The 14,297-nt window shown below is 35.4% G+C and overlaps 1 protein-coding gene across 2 annotated transcripts in view; it reads right to left on the bottom strand.

Annotated features, from left to right (window-relative positions):
• Positions 1 to 14,297, bottom strand: part of PGR (progesterone receptor) — an 83,769-nt gene that overhangs the window by 50,891 nt on the left and 18,581 nt on the right. For both annotated transcript variants that reach the window (XM_039221798.1, XM_039221799.1), the window contains exon 3: positions 1,066 to 1,182. In XM_039221798.1, the coding sequence (XP_039077729.1) occupies positions 1,066 to 1,182 (117 nt within the window). The remainder of the gene's footprint in view (positions 1 to 1,065; positions 1,183 to 14,297) is intronic.

Below are 14,297 nucleotides of genomic sequence, written 5' to 3'. Positions count from 1 at the left end.
GAAAAGCAATAAATAAAAACTTAAAGCAGTGAGGGGGAAGAAAATATACTTAGAAGGGGGAAGGAAAAGAAATGGCTAAGTGAAATGAAAATATTAATTAGGGACACCTGGGTGGTTCAGTCGGTTAAGCATCCGACTTTGGCTGTGGGTTCAAGCCCCGTGTCGGGCTCTGCTGACAGCCAACTTAGAGCCTGGAGCCTGTTTCAGATCCTGTATCTCCCTCTCTCTCTGACCCTCCCCTGCTCATGCTGTGTCTCTCTCTCTTTCAGAAAGAAATAAAACATTAAAAAAAAGAAAATATTAATTAAAGGATTCAGAAGGGACTCTGCTCCCTGATACTTCCTATTCATTCATCCTGCTTAATATTTTTGTTAGCACTTATAATAATTTGACATACATACTTATTGTTCCTCTACTAAGAATGTAAGCTCCATTAGGGTAAAGATTTGGTCTCGTGTGTGTGGGTGTGTGCATGCGCGCATGCTGCTATACCCCCAGAATTTAGAAGAGTACCTGGTAAGTTGTAAGGGCTCCATATATAGTTACTTAAAGAGAATGAGAAAAGGAAGTAGGGTGGGAGGGGATTGAGAGAGAGAGAGATAGAGAGAGAGAGAGGGGGAGAGGGAGAGGTGAGAAGGATAGAGACCAACGTACTTGACCAATTCACAGAATCAAATTTTGAGCTGAAAAGAACCTCAGTGCTCTCATTTTACAAATAAGGAGACTGATGCCCAGGAGTTGGTACCTTATTCAAGACCAACCATACAGTGAGTGGCAGAGCCTAGATCCTACCTATGTAACTTAATAAGAGACTGGTGAACTTCTCATAGCATCTACTTATAGGCAATATAGACAAATGAAGGCTTATTACTTCTCATAACAGACCTAAAATGATGACAATCTGTAGTTAATGAGATGCTAATGGTTCCTTCATTGAAAAGCTAATAATCATGACAGAAAAAGCAAAATAAGAACAAAGATGAATAAGAAAACTAGGATTTTCTGACCCATATTTTAGAGTATAAATATTCAACGGTATATTTTTGATGAAAACATCAGTATTACCTCCGAGGACCATGCCAGCCTGGCAACACTTTCTAAGGCGACATGCTGGGCAGTTTTTTCTGCGGATTTTATCAACAATGCAATCATTTCTTCCAGCACATAAATAATTATGCTGCCCTAGAAAACAAAACAAAAGTTATATATGATATCTTTTTTTTTTTAATATTTTTATTTATTTCTAGGATAGAGAGAGACAGCGTGAACAGGGGAGGGTCAGGGAGAGAGGGAATCACAGACTGAAACAGGCTCCAGGCTCTGAGCTGGCAGTCAGCACAGAGCCCGACGCGGGGCTCGAACCCACGAACCGTGAGATCATGACCTAAGCGAAAGTCGGACGCTTAACCGACTAAGCCACTCAGGCGCCCCAAGTTATATATGATATCTAAAGACTATTGGAAATGTTATGCATGGACAACTTTAAAAAAACAACAACAGCAACAAATGCACATCAGCAAGCACATTACTGTCTCACCCAGCCTCTTGTTTGGCATAAGTGAATGTTGGTGATGCTCCAACCCCTGTTTAATACTTTACCTGTGTCCTCAGGAACCTTAATGAGGTGAACACAGCATATAAATCAATTATATGGCTCTTTTAAAAACGTATTGCATAATATTTCTGTATATCTTCTTAACGGTGTCAGTATTAGATTGCCCTTAGCCCTTTCTATTATTTCAAGGTTATCTACATGTTGTTGATAAGCATTAGTTATGTAAGATAATCAAACTGTAGTACAACTTTTCTTTCTGACATCTAAACCTTCAAAAAACAAGTACAGACTAAAGAACTAAAGAGGTCTCTGAAATAGACCTTTTATAAATATCTATACATTTAATTTTATTGGAAAATCCTGAAGCTATTTTACTCTTAAAGAGTCTAATGATTGTGAATAGCACATAAAAAAGGATGTCACTGATTGTACTGACTTTACTGCCCAGGTTATTTTGGCTGCAAATTAGAAAACACAATAAATAGAAATAATGATAAAGGAGAACAATTTAAAGCACTGAGAAGTACTGAATGAATGAAAAGACAGAATTGTAGAAGAAATATGGATACAAGCGTGAGCCTGGGATCATTTGTGGAGTTTCCTTCAAAAGGTCTTGGATATGATTTTAATATTCAACCATGATGATTTTAAACCATATATATGTTCCATTTAATAAAGTATGTAACAATCTAACTTATTTAGACTGAATTAAAAATTCAGCCTAAAGATGTAAACATTAATTAACTGAAAATTTTACTTTTTGGAACTTATTTTCTAATAAATTCCTGTAATATAGACTGAGTCTTTTTAATATCTTCAGCTTATTTATATTTTGTAAGCATGAGAAGTTATTTAAAGGATTATGGAATTTCCTTTAATATTTTATATTAGTTAACATTAAAATCAGATTCACTCTTCTGGCCAAAGTTTGTGATAAAGGAACACAGAGGTACCTTAAACATTTGCTTTATCAAGCAGGGGAAAGGATGTGAACAAAGGGCAAAGGGAAAAAAGGCCATGTCTGTGGAATAGCTAGGAACAAAATGGTCGTGGCCTGGGGCATTTTGAGATAAGCACGGATCCTCTTTTCTTAAATATATATTCCTCCATGAACTTACGTCCATGTACTCTCTCTTACTAATGTTCATTCTCTTGTTTAGGAGTCTTAGCCATGGGTTTTCCTCCTAATAAAGGGTGGTTATGAAGTTTCACACCCATGCCCATCAGGTTAGTAGAGTGTACTACCTGCTACCTTTCTGATTTGACTCTGCTCATTTTTTTTTTTTATCACAAGTTATATTTGCAGGCTACACAAGTAGCTGTGGGAGTAAAGTATGTGTAAATCAGTCAGTCAGTCAATCTATCTATCTATTTATCCACCCATTATTCATCTGGACCCTACACTGATTTCTCACAGGAAGAGAGAACAGGGAGTAGGGAGCAAGATTTTCCATTTTAGAGAAAAAACAAACATTGCACATGGATGTAATGCTGTTTGAAAGAAGGCTCTCCTGCTTTCTACCCCTAGGTCACAAATATCCAGAAAAAACAAAAGCCCAAAAGAAACACCAGCATCTGGTATGCTGATTATAGCATTTCAATTTCTTTAATGATTTACAATGGCACTTTCTCTTTCAGTGCTCAGAGGGAATCCTCCTTACCAAGGTTCTCAGTCTATGCTCTTGTAACCAGTTTCCTATCTACTTTCAAATCTTGACCTTTGTCTCCTAAAATCTTAGAATATCTCCAATCATATCCTTTCTCTAGTATTTCCATTCCAAAAAAATTTCAGCAGCAAGAAGGGAAAAATAAAAGGAATTCTGTCTTACTCTAAATTCTTCCAGAATTCATCCCTTGATCATCTAAATTGTTGAAAAATTCATTTACAGTCTCTAACTACCCAATTTCCTTTACTCCTCAGCATACTATAATATAGCTTATATATGTGTTCACTGTTCTTACAAAATGGCTTAACATCATCAAAGATTTCTTCATTCCTAAATACTGTGGATTTTTTTCTTGACCTTCTGTATAATTTGCCACTGGTAATTTCTCTCCCCACTTGTCCCCTGCTTTGTTTTGGGGGTCATGTCTCTTCTGATTCTTCATCTGTCTTTCTAATAGTTCCTTTAAGTTCTGTTTGCCAACTGCTCTTCCTTTGCCTATTTCTTATGTTTTACTCCTCTGTACATACCATTATGGGTAGTCTCATTATCTTCTCATGGCTACAAAACCTCACTCCAAGCTCTGCCCTTCCAACCACTTATTTGTAGTTACTTAAAAATCAACATGTATATTGGGGCACCTGGGTGGCTAAGTTGGTTAAGCATCCGACTTCAGCTCAGGTCATGATCTCATGGTTTGTGGGTTCGAGCCCCACATCAGGCTCTGTGCTGACAGCCAGCTCAGAGCCTGGAGCCTGTTTCAGATTCTCTGTCTCCCTCTCTCTGACCCTCCCCTGCTCATGCTGTCTTTCTGTCTGTCTGTCTGTCTGTCTGTCTCTCTCTCTCTCAAAAATAAATAAAACATTTAAAAAATTTTTAAAAACCTCAACATATATAAAAAATAATTTAGTGATTATCTGGTCAAATATTTAATTTTATAAACTGTATTATTAGAAAAATTGTGGAGGAAATTAAGGAAATTCAAAAGAAAAAAATCATCTATAATTTCATTATCATATACCTATCATATTTGTATGTCATTCTAGTTTGCCTATACAGACCTAGAGAATACTTAATACTTATTTGTTAGTATTCATTAAGTGAATGCATATACACTTTTATAAAACTCTCATTCATTCAAGCATTTATTACTTATCAAGTAAGTCCCAACACTGTTTGAATAATCCCTTTTTCTCACTAAGTGTAAATGCCTAATTTACATGTCTAATTTACACCTAATTTTTGATAATATACTATAGTGTTAAACAGCAGAGTTACTTGAAATAGGATTGATTATTCTAAGTTCAGATCTGGATCTTACGATCTATAAGATAATAACAACAGCAACAGGCCACTACCAAGTATTTACTATCTGCTAGGCACTATTATAGACTATTTACATGTATCAACAAATCATCAGAGCATCCTTATTATTAGTATTAGTCCTATTTTATAGAGTTAACTGAAGCACAGAGAAGTAACATTTCTAAAGTCACACAGCCAGACTTTGAGCTTAATTAACCTAAAAGACACCTATAGAACCTACAGAAAATTAAGAATATGGACTTTGGTTTTTTGTTATTGTTGTTATGATTTTTTGTTTGGTTTGAGAGAAAGAGAAAGGTGGTCAGGGGCAGAGAGGGAGGTAGAAAATCTTAAGCAGGCTCCACCACATCCAGTGCAGAGTCCAATGTGGGGCTCATCTCATGATGGTGAAATCATGACCTGAGCTTAGATCAAGAGTCTGACCCTTAACCAACTGAGCCACCTAGGGGGCCCAAGAGTAAGGATTTTGGAGCATTATGCCTTAAGTTCAAATTTCAAACTCCTTACTTAGTAGCTGGATGACTTTGGCAAGTAAAATGAAATAATATTAGTACCTAGAAATGGATCTAAGGATTAAACAAGCTCATGTACAAGTTGGCACATAGCAAGTACTCAATGAATATCTACTACAACTATGATTATCACATCCGTAAATCCCAAATACAGTTCTAGATCTGTTCTAGATGTAGTCTGAAAATTCTATACCTAGTGAAATTCTGCAGTTTGAAAGGCAACTGAAAGACATTCTCAAATATGCATACAATAAGGAAATAAGAGCCCAGTATACATTCTAAAGAGATTCCTAAAGATGTAACTTAACCAATAATGGATGAGTTAGTTACAATAGAGAATGCATAAGGAGGGAAATCTGGCATGAAACATTGTTAATGAGTACTAAATAAAGTTAAACATAGATTTAAGTATAAATGAGAAAATTATAGTTATCAAATAGAATGTAATTCTTTTAACTCTTGGGGGGGAAGAGCTAAGCATTCCAAAATTTGACTTTTAAGAAGGAGGAAAATTTCTGATAATAAAGGCTATTGGCATGAAGGCACCACCATGAAGGGTAGGCATGATTCATATTATCATGGGCTGCCTGTAACAAAATGGAAAGGCTTAAAGAAATCTGAAAGTTAAGCTCTGCTCAACCTTAACACTAATGTAAGGCTGTCAAAACTGCAATGCAGGTATAACATCATGCAAGTAGAATTTAGTGGGTAAAATTAGAGGTTAACCTTCTCTAGGGACCTTTTAGCTTGAGAAATGTTTCACCCAACCAGTTCCAACTAGAGCTAAGATAATTTGGCATGGGACTCAGGCACTGCCTCTGTACCACAAAGCTTGGCTAGTGCTCAGAACCACAGAGAAGGCAACTAATAAAGAAAGGACCACTCTATTACATATGTCACTCCATCAGATACCTTGCTGTACATAAAGGTGAAAAAAGTTCACACCCAAATGCATCGTCTCCGTCAAAACTTTATTCAGGACATCTGCAAAACACTGAATTGTAGGGGTTGCAAATCTAGCATAATGTGTGCTGCTACCACTTTTCTTTAAACAATTTACATTCTGGTTTTGAAAAACACGTCTACATACAGATCCACTTGCTAATTCCTCACAAATCACAGATTTATGGCTCAACTGTTGCTACTCCTCAGTCCAATGTAACACTGTCACTCTAAAACAATTTACAAAAAGTCTTAAAATTACTTAGTATATTCTAACATCCTTGCTATCTACCCATATCTTCACCACCATGAGTTACAAGACATCCAGGAGTACTTATATGCTATGGGCCACCAAAAATAGGATGAATGGCACAACGCTAAATAATAGGAGAACTCACCCAAATCAAAGATACTGTCTAAATATCCCCTTTTAATATATACATCATCTGCCCCTTTTGAAACCTGAGGCAATATTACATTAAGTCTGTAATAGAACACCACATTTTCTCTTTCTCCTTAGAAAATCTCATATATTTTAGGGTGGGAAAAGTAAGGGGTAATACTGTTACATCTGTTCTTCTATACTGCATATTCTCTTTTCTGTTCTAACTGTACTAACATCCTTATATTTTCCCAAAGTCTCTCATACCTTTAGGACTCTCCTCCCTTTTCTAAATTTATATGCTGAACAAACTCTTAAATGGTCTTCACTGACCTGAGAAAGGCCTAGATATTTCTTCTACGTAACCAAGTAAACATTCAATATGTGTCTACTGTAAATACTGTTTGCCTGACTTCTCTAGGTTTTGTGAACGTAAAAACTAGGTCTTTGTAAGTTTTGTGTTAAATAAGACTTCAATAAGTATTTGTTGAAATATGTACACTTAACTATATTTTTTGTTTCACTTATAGCCATAACTATGGTATACTCAATGATATAAGCTCTATAGTAATATTTCACTTATTGTCATATATGGTAAATTTTAAAAATCTCTTGCTTCAGATTTTTATTTAATACCCTTTCAACATTTGTATACCCAATGCCTGTTATTTCAACAAACTTCCTGCTTTTATATTAATAGACCATGAGTTATAAGCAGTCTTAACAAACTTATTTTTATAGTTTCCTTTTATAACTTTTAAGTTCCAATATAATTAACATAGTGTTAGTTTCAGGTGTACAATATAGTAAATCAACGATTCTATACATCACTCAGTGTTCGTCATGAGACTCAATACCCTCTATTTCACCCACCCCCCCCACCCATCTCCCTTCTGGTAACACCCAGTTTTTCCCCTACACTTAAGCATCTGTTTGTCTCTTTTTTTCTTTGTTCATTTATTATAAGTTTATTTTTAACATCTACCTTTGTAAAGACAAAAGTTTTTATTATTTCTGAAAAATTTATATTTAATGATCTGAAAAAAATGATTATTGAATGGCTATATTTATATGTTACTTCTAACTGCTCCTTATATTTAATATATATTTTTATTTAATATATTAATATAAATTCAAGTGTTACTATTATTAAAAGGACCATATTCTGTGAAAATAAAGGCACTATTAAAATGTGGCTAGGTCATTTTATATGCCTAATGACATAAAAATTTCAGATACACAAAAATTCCATTTTGGTTGAAATGAAATCTATTATAGGCTAGAAAGAGATTTACCTTTAAAATAAGAGTTCTATATTATTTTTGTTGCCTTATAAGCACAGGTAAACACATTTCCCTTTGGTTTGGGTGAAGTCACTTTTTTATTCCTTTATGAAAAGGAGGGGAAATATGTAGTAAAATGGCAGGAAAATGAATATATATATTTAACAGATAAAGAACAAAGAGAAGGCTGGTATTGTATCACTTGTGAAGCATAGGGTTGAGATAACATGACCTGGTGCTTACGGGAACACTCCTTCCACCACAAACACAAAAATGCTGAATAAAACATCATGGGAACATGTTGTTTAATTATAGTCTAGAACAAAAAATGGGGGTATCCCAATAAGCCAGAAATTAAAAAGAGATAAGCAGGGGGGAAAACCAGAATGGTTTTAAAAAGTTTTAGCTGTAGATCTAAGACCTAGGAGCTAAGAACTGGGATTTAACACCCACAAACAGCCAGGATTTGTGGCCTCAGGCCCACCAGAAGAGCATGGGAACTGAACCCTGCATGTAATGGAGGATCTGAAGGCTGACTTACCCATGAAAATAGGGCTAGAAAACACTACACAGACTATGCTGATGAAGCCAGGAATCTGCCCAAAACTTTGGGTGTGGAGAGGAGTCACCCATAACTAACAACAAAACATGCAAAAATCTTGGCCTTTACAAGAGATGATTTTCACTACCACATGATGTATGAACCTGTGCCAAGGAAAAGATACTGGTCTATGAAGAGTAGTCCTAGAGTCCTGGGAAAGCCAAATGCAAAACTCATCTGCAAGAACAGGTACGCATATTTGCCGAAAAAGAGATCTGTATGAGAATATTTATAGAAGTGTTTATAATAGTCCCAAACTGAAAACCCAAAGATCTATAGCAAAATGTATAAACAGTTTTATTTTCAATATATTACTCAATACATTATTATACAGAAATGAGAAAATGTAGCCTGTACAAAAATGTGAATTCCGTAAGTATAATGCATAAAAAAGTAGACACAGAAAAATGCTCTATGATTCCATTAATATAAAGTTCTCAGACAGTCAAAACCATCTATAATGTTAAAAGTTGAGATGGTTGTTACCTGTGAAGAGGGACTGGAAGGGATGTAAGAAGGCTTCTGGGAAGCTAATGAATTTATAAATAGTTTAATCTGGGTGATGACAGCCTAGTTTAATTTATGTAATAATTCATTAAGCTCTATACCTTTGAGTACTTTTCTAAAATTCTTCATGCCAATAAAAAGTTTTTTCTTTCTTTTTACAAACAGTTCCACCTAAGAGGGAAGACTAGAGGACACTGTGATCCAACATGGAGGGAGTCTGTGTAGGGCCAACCATTTGAACTCCAGAGACTGAGGACAGATGTGTCCAGAGAGAAGACAGGTATCACCCACATTATAGGATTACAGCTGGAGCTTTCCAGTGAAATATCCCAACAATACCACCAAGTATCCTGCTAGAGAAACAGCTATAATCCTCCACCAAACACAGAGAACTCTAGTGACAGTCATACGTACCCACCAAGTACAACTGTGCCCCTCCTTTCAACCCCTATCTCCCCATGCCTCTACACTGAAAAGGTCAAAATCAGCTGTTAAGGGGTCTTAGGAATGTGAGCATGGTAAATATAGAAAAAGGTGATCTACTTGATTCTCTTTGAAACTTCAGGCTCCAAGCAGTGTTGAGCTTTGGCAAAGGAGAAACCTTAAATTAGGTGAGTTTGGAATTTTTACTATTTTACTATGATGCCTAATTGTGCATTGTGATTATTAGACTGTTCTTTAGATTAAAAACTATGGGAATGGGCCAAGATTTCATAATTTCATAGAGAAGGTGGAACAACAAGCCCACAGAGGTACAGTCATTAGAGGTCCTGCTGATGTTGGCACTGTGAAATATGTATACACAACACACACAAATACATAAACATATGGATAAAATAGAATTATTTTAATATTGCTAATAAAATTCCAAACCAGTGCTTCTCAGCTAGAGGCATTTTTGGCCCCTTCTCTAACCTACCTCTGGGACATTTTGCAATGCCTTGGGACAATTTTGGTTAACACAACTGACGAAATAGGTGCTACTAAGGAGAGGCCAGGAATACTGCTAAACCTCCTACAATGCACAGGACAGTCCCAACAACAAGGAATAAGCTGGCCCCAAATGTCAACAGTGCCTGCTGAGAAACTTTAGTGTAAATTCATGATCACCCCACTTTTTTAAAAAGATGTTTTCTAGGTTGGTCCACTAAAAATGCCTATAAGCAAACACAACAGCAGCAGCAATAAACACTAGGATCCAGATTGCTGTGTCTAATATCATTTTCATCTGAAAGAAACCAGAGCTCCTTGGAGAAATGGCTGATCTAGGACCGTGGCAGAAAATGTACAAGTTGGACCTGTGATGCTTTGTTATGATAGAGTTTGATGTTATTGAGGATTAATGAAACTGTGTCAAAGCCACACTGACCAAAGGCAATCTGAACATCAAAAGGAATTTAGTTCAAGTGATTAAAACATACTGACTATATAAAAAGCCATTGCTACATGATGACAAATAAGAAAGGAAAGAAGAAGAGAAATAAACAAAATATATTCACTGGAAATTACTGGAGGATGCTAAGGCACAAATTGGTGACTTTGAAAATTGATAATTAAAGATAAATAATTCAACATCTACTAGGCCTTCCAGTATTTTAAGATTACTAATTTACATAAAGAACTATTAAAAAAAGATTTATAGCTGATAAAATCAGAAGCAATAATAGAAGTAGAAAATATTCCTTTTGCAATCCCTAAGGAAATGAAGACCACTTGTCAAGTCTGAAAGCACAATTAAAATACTCCTCTGTTTTTCAACTATGTGTCTGTGTGATGCCACATTTTCTTCATATGTTTCAATCAAAACATGTTGCAACAGGCTGAATGTAGGCACAGATATGAGATGCAGCTGCATTCCATTAAGGCAGACATTAAAATGACTTGTAAAAATGTAAAACAATGTCACACTTTTCATTAAAATTTTAGGTCTGGAAAATTAACATCAAATGGGTTTGCTATTTCTTAAATGAGTTAATAAGAAGTTTCAAAAGTTATTTTAATTTTGTAATATAATATTGATAGATATCCACATAAGCAAAAACTCTGGGTTCTCAATAATTTTTAACCATGTAAAAAAAAAAAAAAGGCCATACAACGCTGGCCTGCATATGAATTTTGTCAAAATGTTGAACCTGAATCTAATCATGTGGGGAAAGAAACCAGACAAATCCAGATTGTGGGAATTTCTACAAAACAGATGGTCTGGACTCCTCAAAAGTGTCAGTGTCCTAAAAGACGAAAAGATGTTAGGAGGATCTTTTTAGATTAAAGGAGATGAGAGAGATTTGTTAACCAAATGAAGCACATAGTTCTTGATTAGATCCTACATGAAAAAAACAACCTATATAGGACATTTTGGGAATAGTTTGGGAACTCTGAATATTGATCATATATTAGATAAAATTATTATATCAATACTAAATTATCCAGTGTGATAATATGATGATTATATTGCAGAATGTTGTTTTTTTTTTTTTAAATAATGTTTTATTTATTTCTGAGAGGCAGTGAGAAAGAGGTAGCATGAGCAGGGGAGGGTCAGAGAGAGAGGGAGACATAGAATCCGAAGAAGTCTCCAGGCTCTGAGCTAGCTGTCAGCACAGAGCCTGACACGGGGCTCAAACCCACGAATTGTAAGATCATGACCTGAGCTGAAGTCAGACGCTCAGCCAACTGAGCCACCCAGGTGCCCCATATTGCAGAATGTTCTTGTCCATAGGAGACACATCTGAAATCTTGAGAGGTGAAATATATCTGCAATTTAATTTCATCTAGTTATGTATAGATATTCACTATACTATTCTTTCAAATTTTCTGGATGTTTTCTAGAAGCCAAAGTTTTCTGAAGGCACAGTAGAGTGAGATGAAGGCTTGGTTTTATCTTAGTTTTTCACATTAGCCAATCTGGGGCTGGGTATGTAAAACTGGAAAGCAGAGCGAGGAACAATGACTATTTGACAGAGTGTGAAAGGGTGTCAGACAAAAACAAAGCAGTTTTAAAGTATCTTCATATAACTTCGAAGGTGTTTTCTTTGTTTATTAAAGTGAAGAAAATGTATGTGGGGAGGGAGAGAAGGAAGAAAACAGAATGTTATTGAGCACACTATGGGCCAATATATTAGGAACTTAACTTATTTCATATAATCCTTACAACAAAATAGATACTACATAGGTATTTGATTTTCTTAAGAGGAAAATGACTACTCGGGTAATGAAAGCACCTAAAGATAGATAAAACAAAGATTCTCGGGCTGAGAACAAAGAGGGCACATCAATGTCCCTCAAGAACAGAGATATGGGCACTGGGCATGAGATATGACCACATGACACCTGAAAGGGGCTGCTAGAGAGTTACATCACACTGGCAGGTATCAAGAGCAGAGAGAATGGCACCTCCCATCTCTTATACAAGACTACTGTTAAGCTTCATTGTGAACCAGAGGCCACCCAGAGAATCCAATTTGTCTCAAGTATCAGGCAAACGTCTACTTCAATAGAAGTTGGGCATATTCCTAAGCTATTACACATAAGTGAGAATAGAATATGTGTTAGTTTCATCTAAGAATAATAACTTATCCTGATGGAATTGTTTGCCAATTCCAACGTTTAATGCTTCCAAGAGAAAATCTAGTGTCATCCCAAGTTTTATTTCTTGGTGGTAAAACAGTTTTTTCCTCCCTTGTTTAAACTCCTGTCAGATCTCTCCTATGTAAAATTTAAAATGTATTCAATATACGCAAAGGTATAGCTTTTTTCATTATTTTTGTTTGGGATACCATGAGCCCTTTTGATATACAGAGTACAGTTTTTATTTAACTCTTAAATTTATTTCTGTTTTCCAAATTCTACCAACAATTAATTATTAGACCTTAAATTATTTAACTTCTTGGTGCTTCATTTTTCTTATAATAAGAGTTCAAATAAGAGTTCAAAAGTTGTTTGAGAGTTAAATAAAATAATGTTAATATATGTAGCACTATGACACAGAATGGTTAATGCTTATTAACCATTAATAGATCATAATTAATAACTGATAGGTAGTAATTAGGACAGTTCAATAAACAAATATTTGCTGAGTATTTTCCATGTCCTGACATTGTTCTAGGTGCTGATGATAAGATCCCAGGAGCTTACTTTCCATAATTAGTTAATACTTTTGTTTAACCTGTTTTTTAGTTTATTCTTCAGAATAAACTATTATTATTTATGTGTTGAATATCTGTTCTCTATTAATCATACCTGTTATCCAACAGCACAGTGATAAGACCAAATGCTTTTACATTCACATAGACTCTGACTCAAATTCTAGTTCTACCAGTAGTTGCACCTTGAGAAAATTATCTTAGTTTTCCCACGTATAAAATGGAAATGAAGATAAATACTAGATAAGGCTGTTATATGAATTAAATGAACTAAGAGAAATTACTTAGCACACTGGTACATAGTAAACAATAAATTATAGCTTAAAATTTTATTAGTTTGCCCTTTTTCCTTAATTTGATGCAATCCCTTAAATAATAACTGTACACAACTTATTGTATTCTCTTCATGGTTTCTAAAATAGATTTTAACTCTCCTATTACATTTTTGGATCTTACTGTAGTATTTCTTATCTCATCCAGCTATGTTTTCATCTTATCTAATTATTTCCTATGATCCTCATTCTCGTTTCACAGATGGCATCATTTTTTATCTTAAGAACTCAAAGCTGATTCTTACCCAAATATTTCTTTGGGTAAAACTATTTTAGCTAATCAGTTTTAAGTATGCCTTTTCCTAAAATCAGATCTAATTATTCATGATAAGGTGGTCAATCAAACAACTTGACAAGACTCTAGTGGGCGAATGTAACTGTTCAGTGGGAGACTGGAAGTCAGCAAAGTTTGGTACGTTTAGGATATTCACAGAGGCTGTATGTTAGAATGAGCTGGATGAGTGAGGAATGTCAGGAAAATGGAATTATAGAAGAAAGGGCCCATTGCCAATATCCTGAGATATGATGTGAATTGTCAGGGAGCTAGTGAAATCAGTAACCAGAGAGTTAATAGGACTAATAAGTACAACTGCAACTTTTTACCCAAATATACCTGCTCTTGGAATGCAGACTGCTACTATGCTTCTACAGATAACATTCTTGCTGGACACCATAATAATAAAATGTTGACACAGTTCTTTTGCAGAGACCCAAGTCTTCACCAAGAAACTGCCAGAGCTGATCAGGACCACTGACCTCTTTGAGCATGCACAAGTGGCCAATGGGTGAACTTTTGACATAGAAGGGCCTAAAACTCTACCCTTGGACCATGCTAAGGATGTCATTTTATGGTCATGGGTCACATGAAGATTATATTTAGAAGATCTGTGCAGGCACAGACAACAAATTGACTTAAGCCCCTTCCTATTGTGAAGTTCTTTTCTCCTGTACCCAGATCTTTTCCTGTTTGCCATTAAATATCTCTTACTTTACCTTCAGGGAGACAGATTTGAGCCAGACTCTCCTGTCTCCTCATTTGGCTGCTTCCTGA

This window comes from Hyaena hyaena, unplaced genomic scaffold (genome assembly GCF_003009895.1).
Source record: "Hyaena hyaena isolate Hyena2069 unplaced genomic scaffold, ASM300989v1 scaffold_1018, whole genome shotgun sequence".
Taxonomy (NCBI): domain Eukaryota; kingdom Metazoa; phylum Chordata; class Mammalia; order Carnivora; family Hyaenidae; genus Hyaena; species Hyaena hyaena.
Note: the sequence above shows the minus strand (reverse complement) of the source record. Positions and strands in the feature narration are given on the sequence as shown.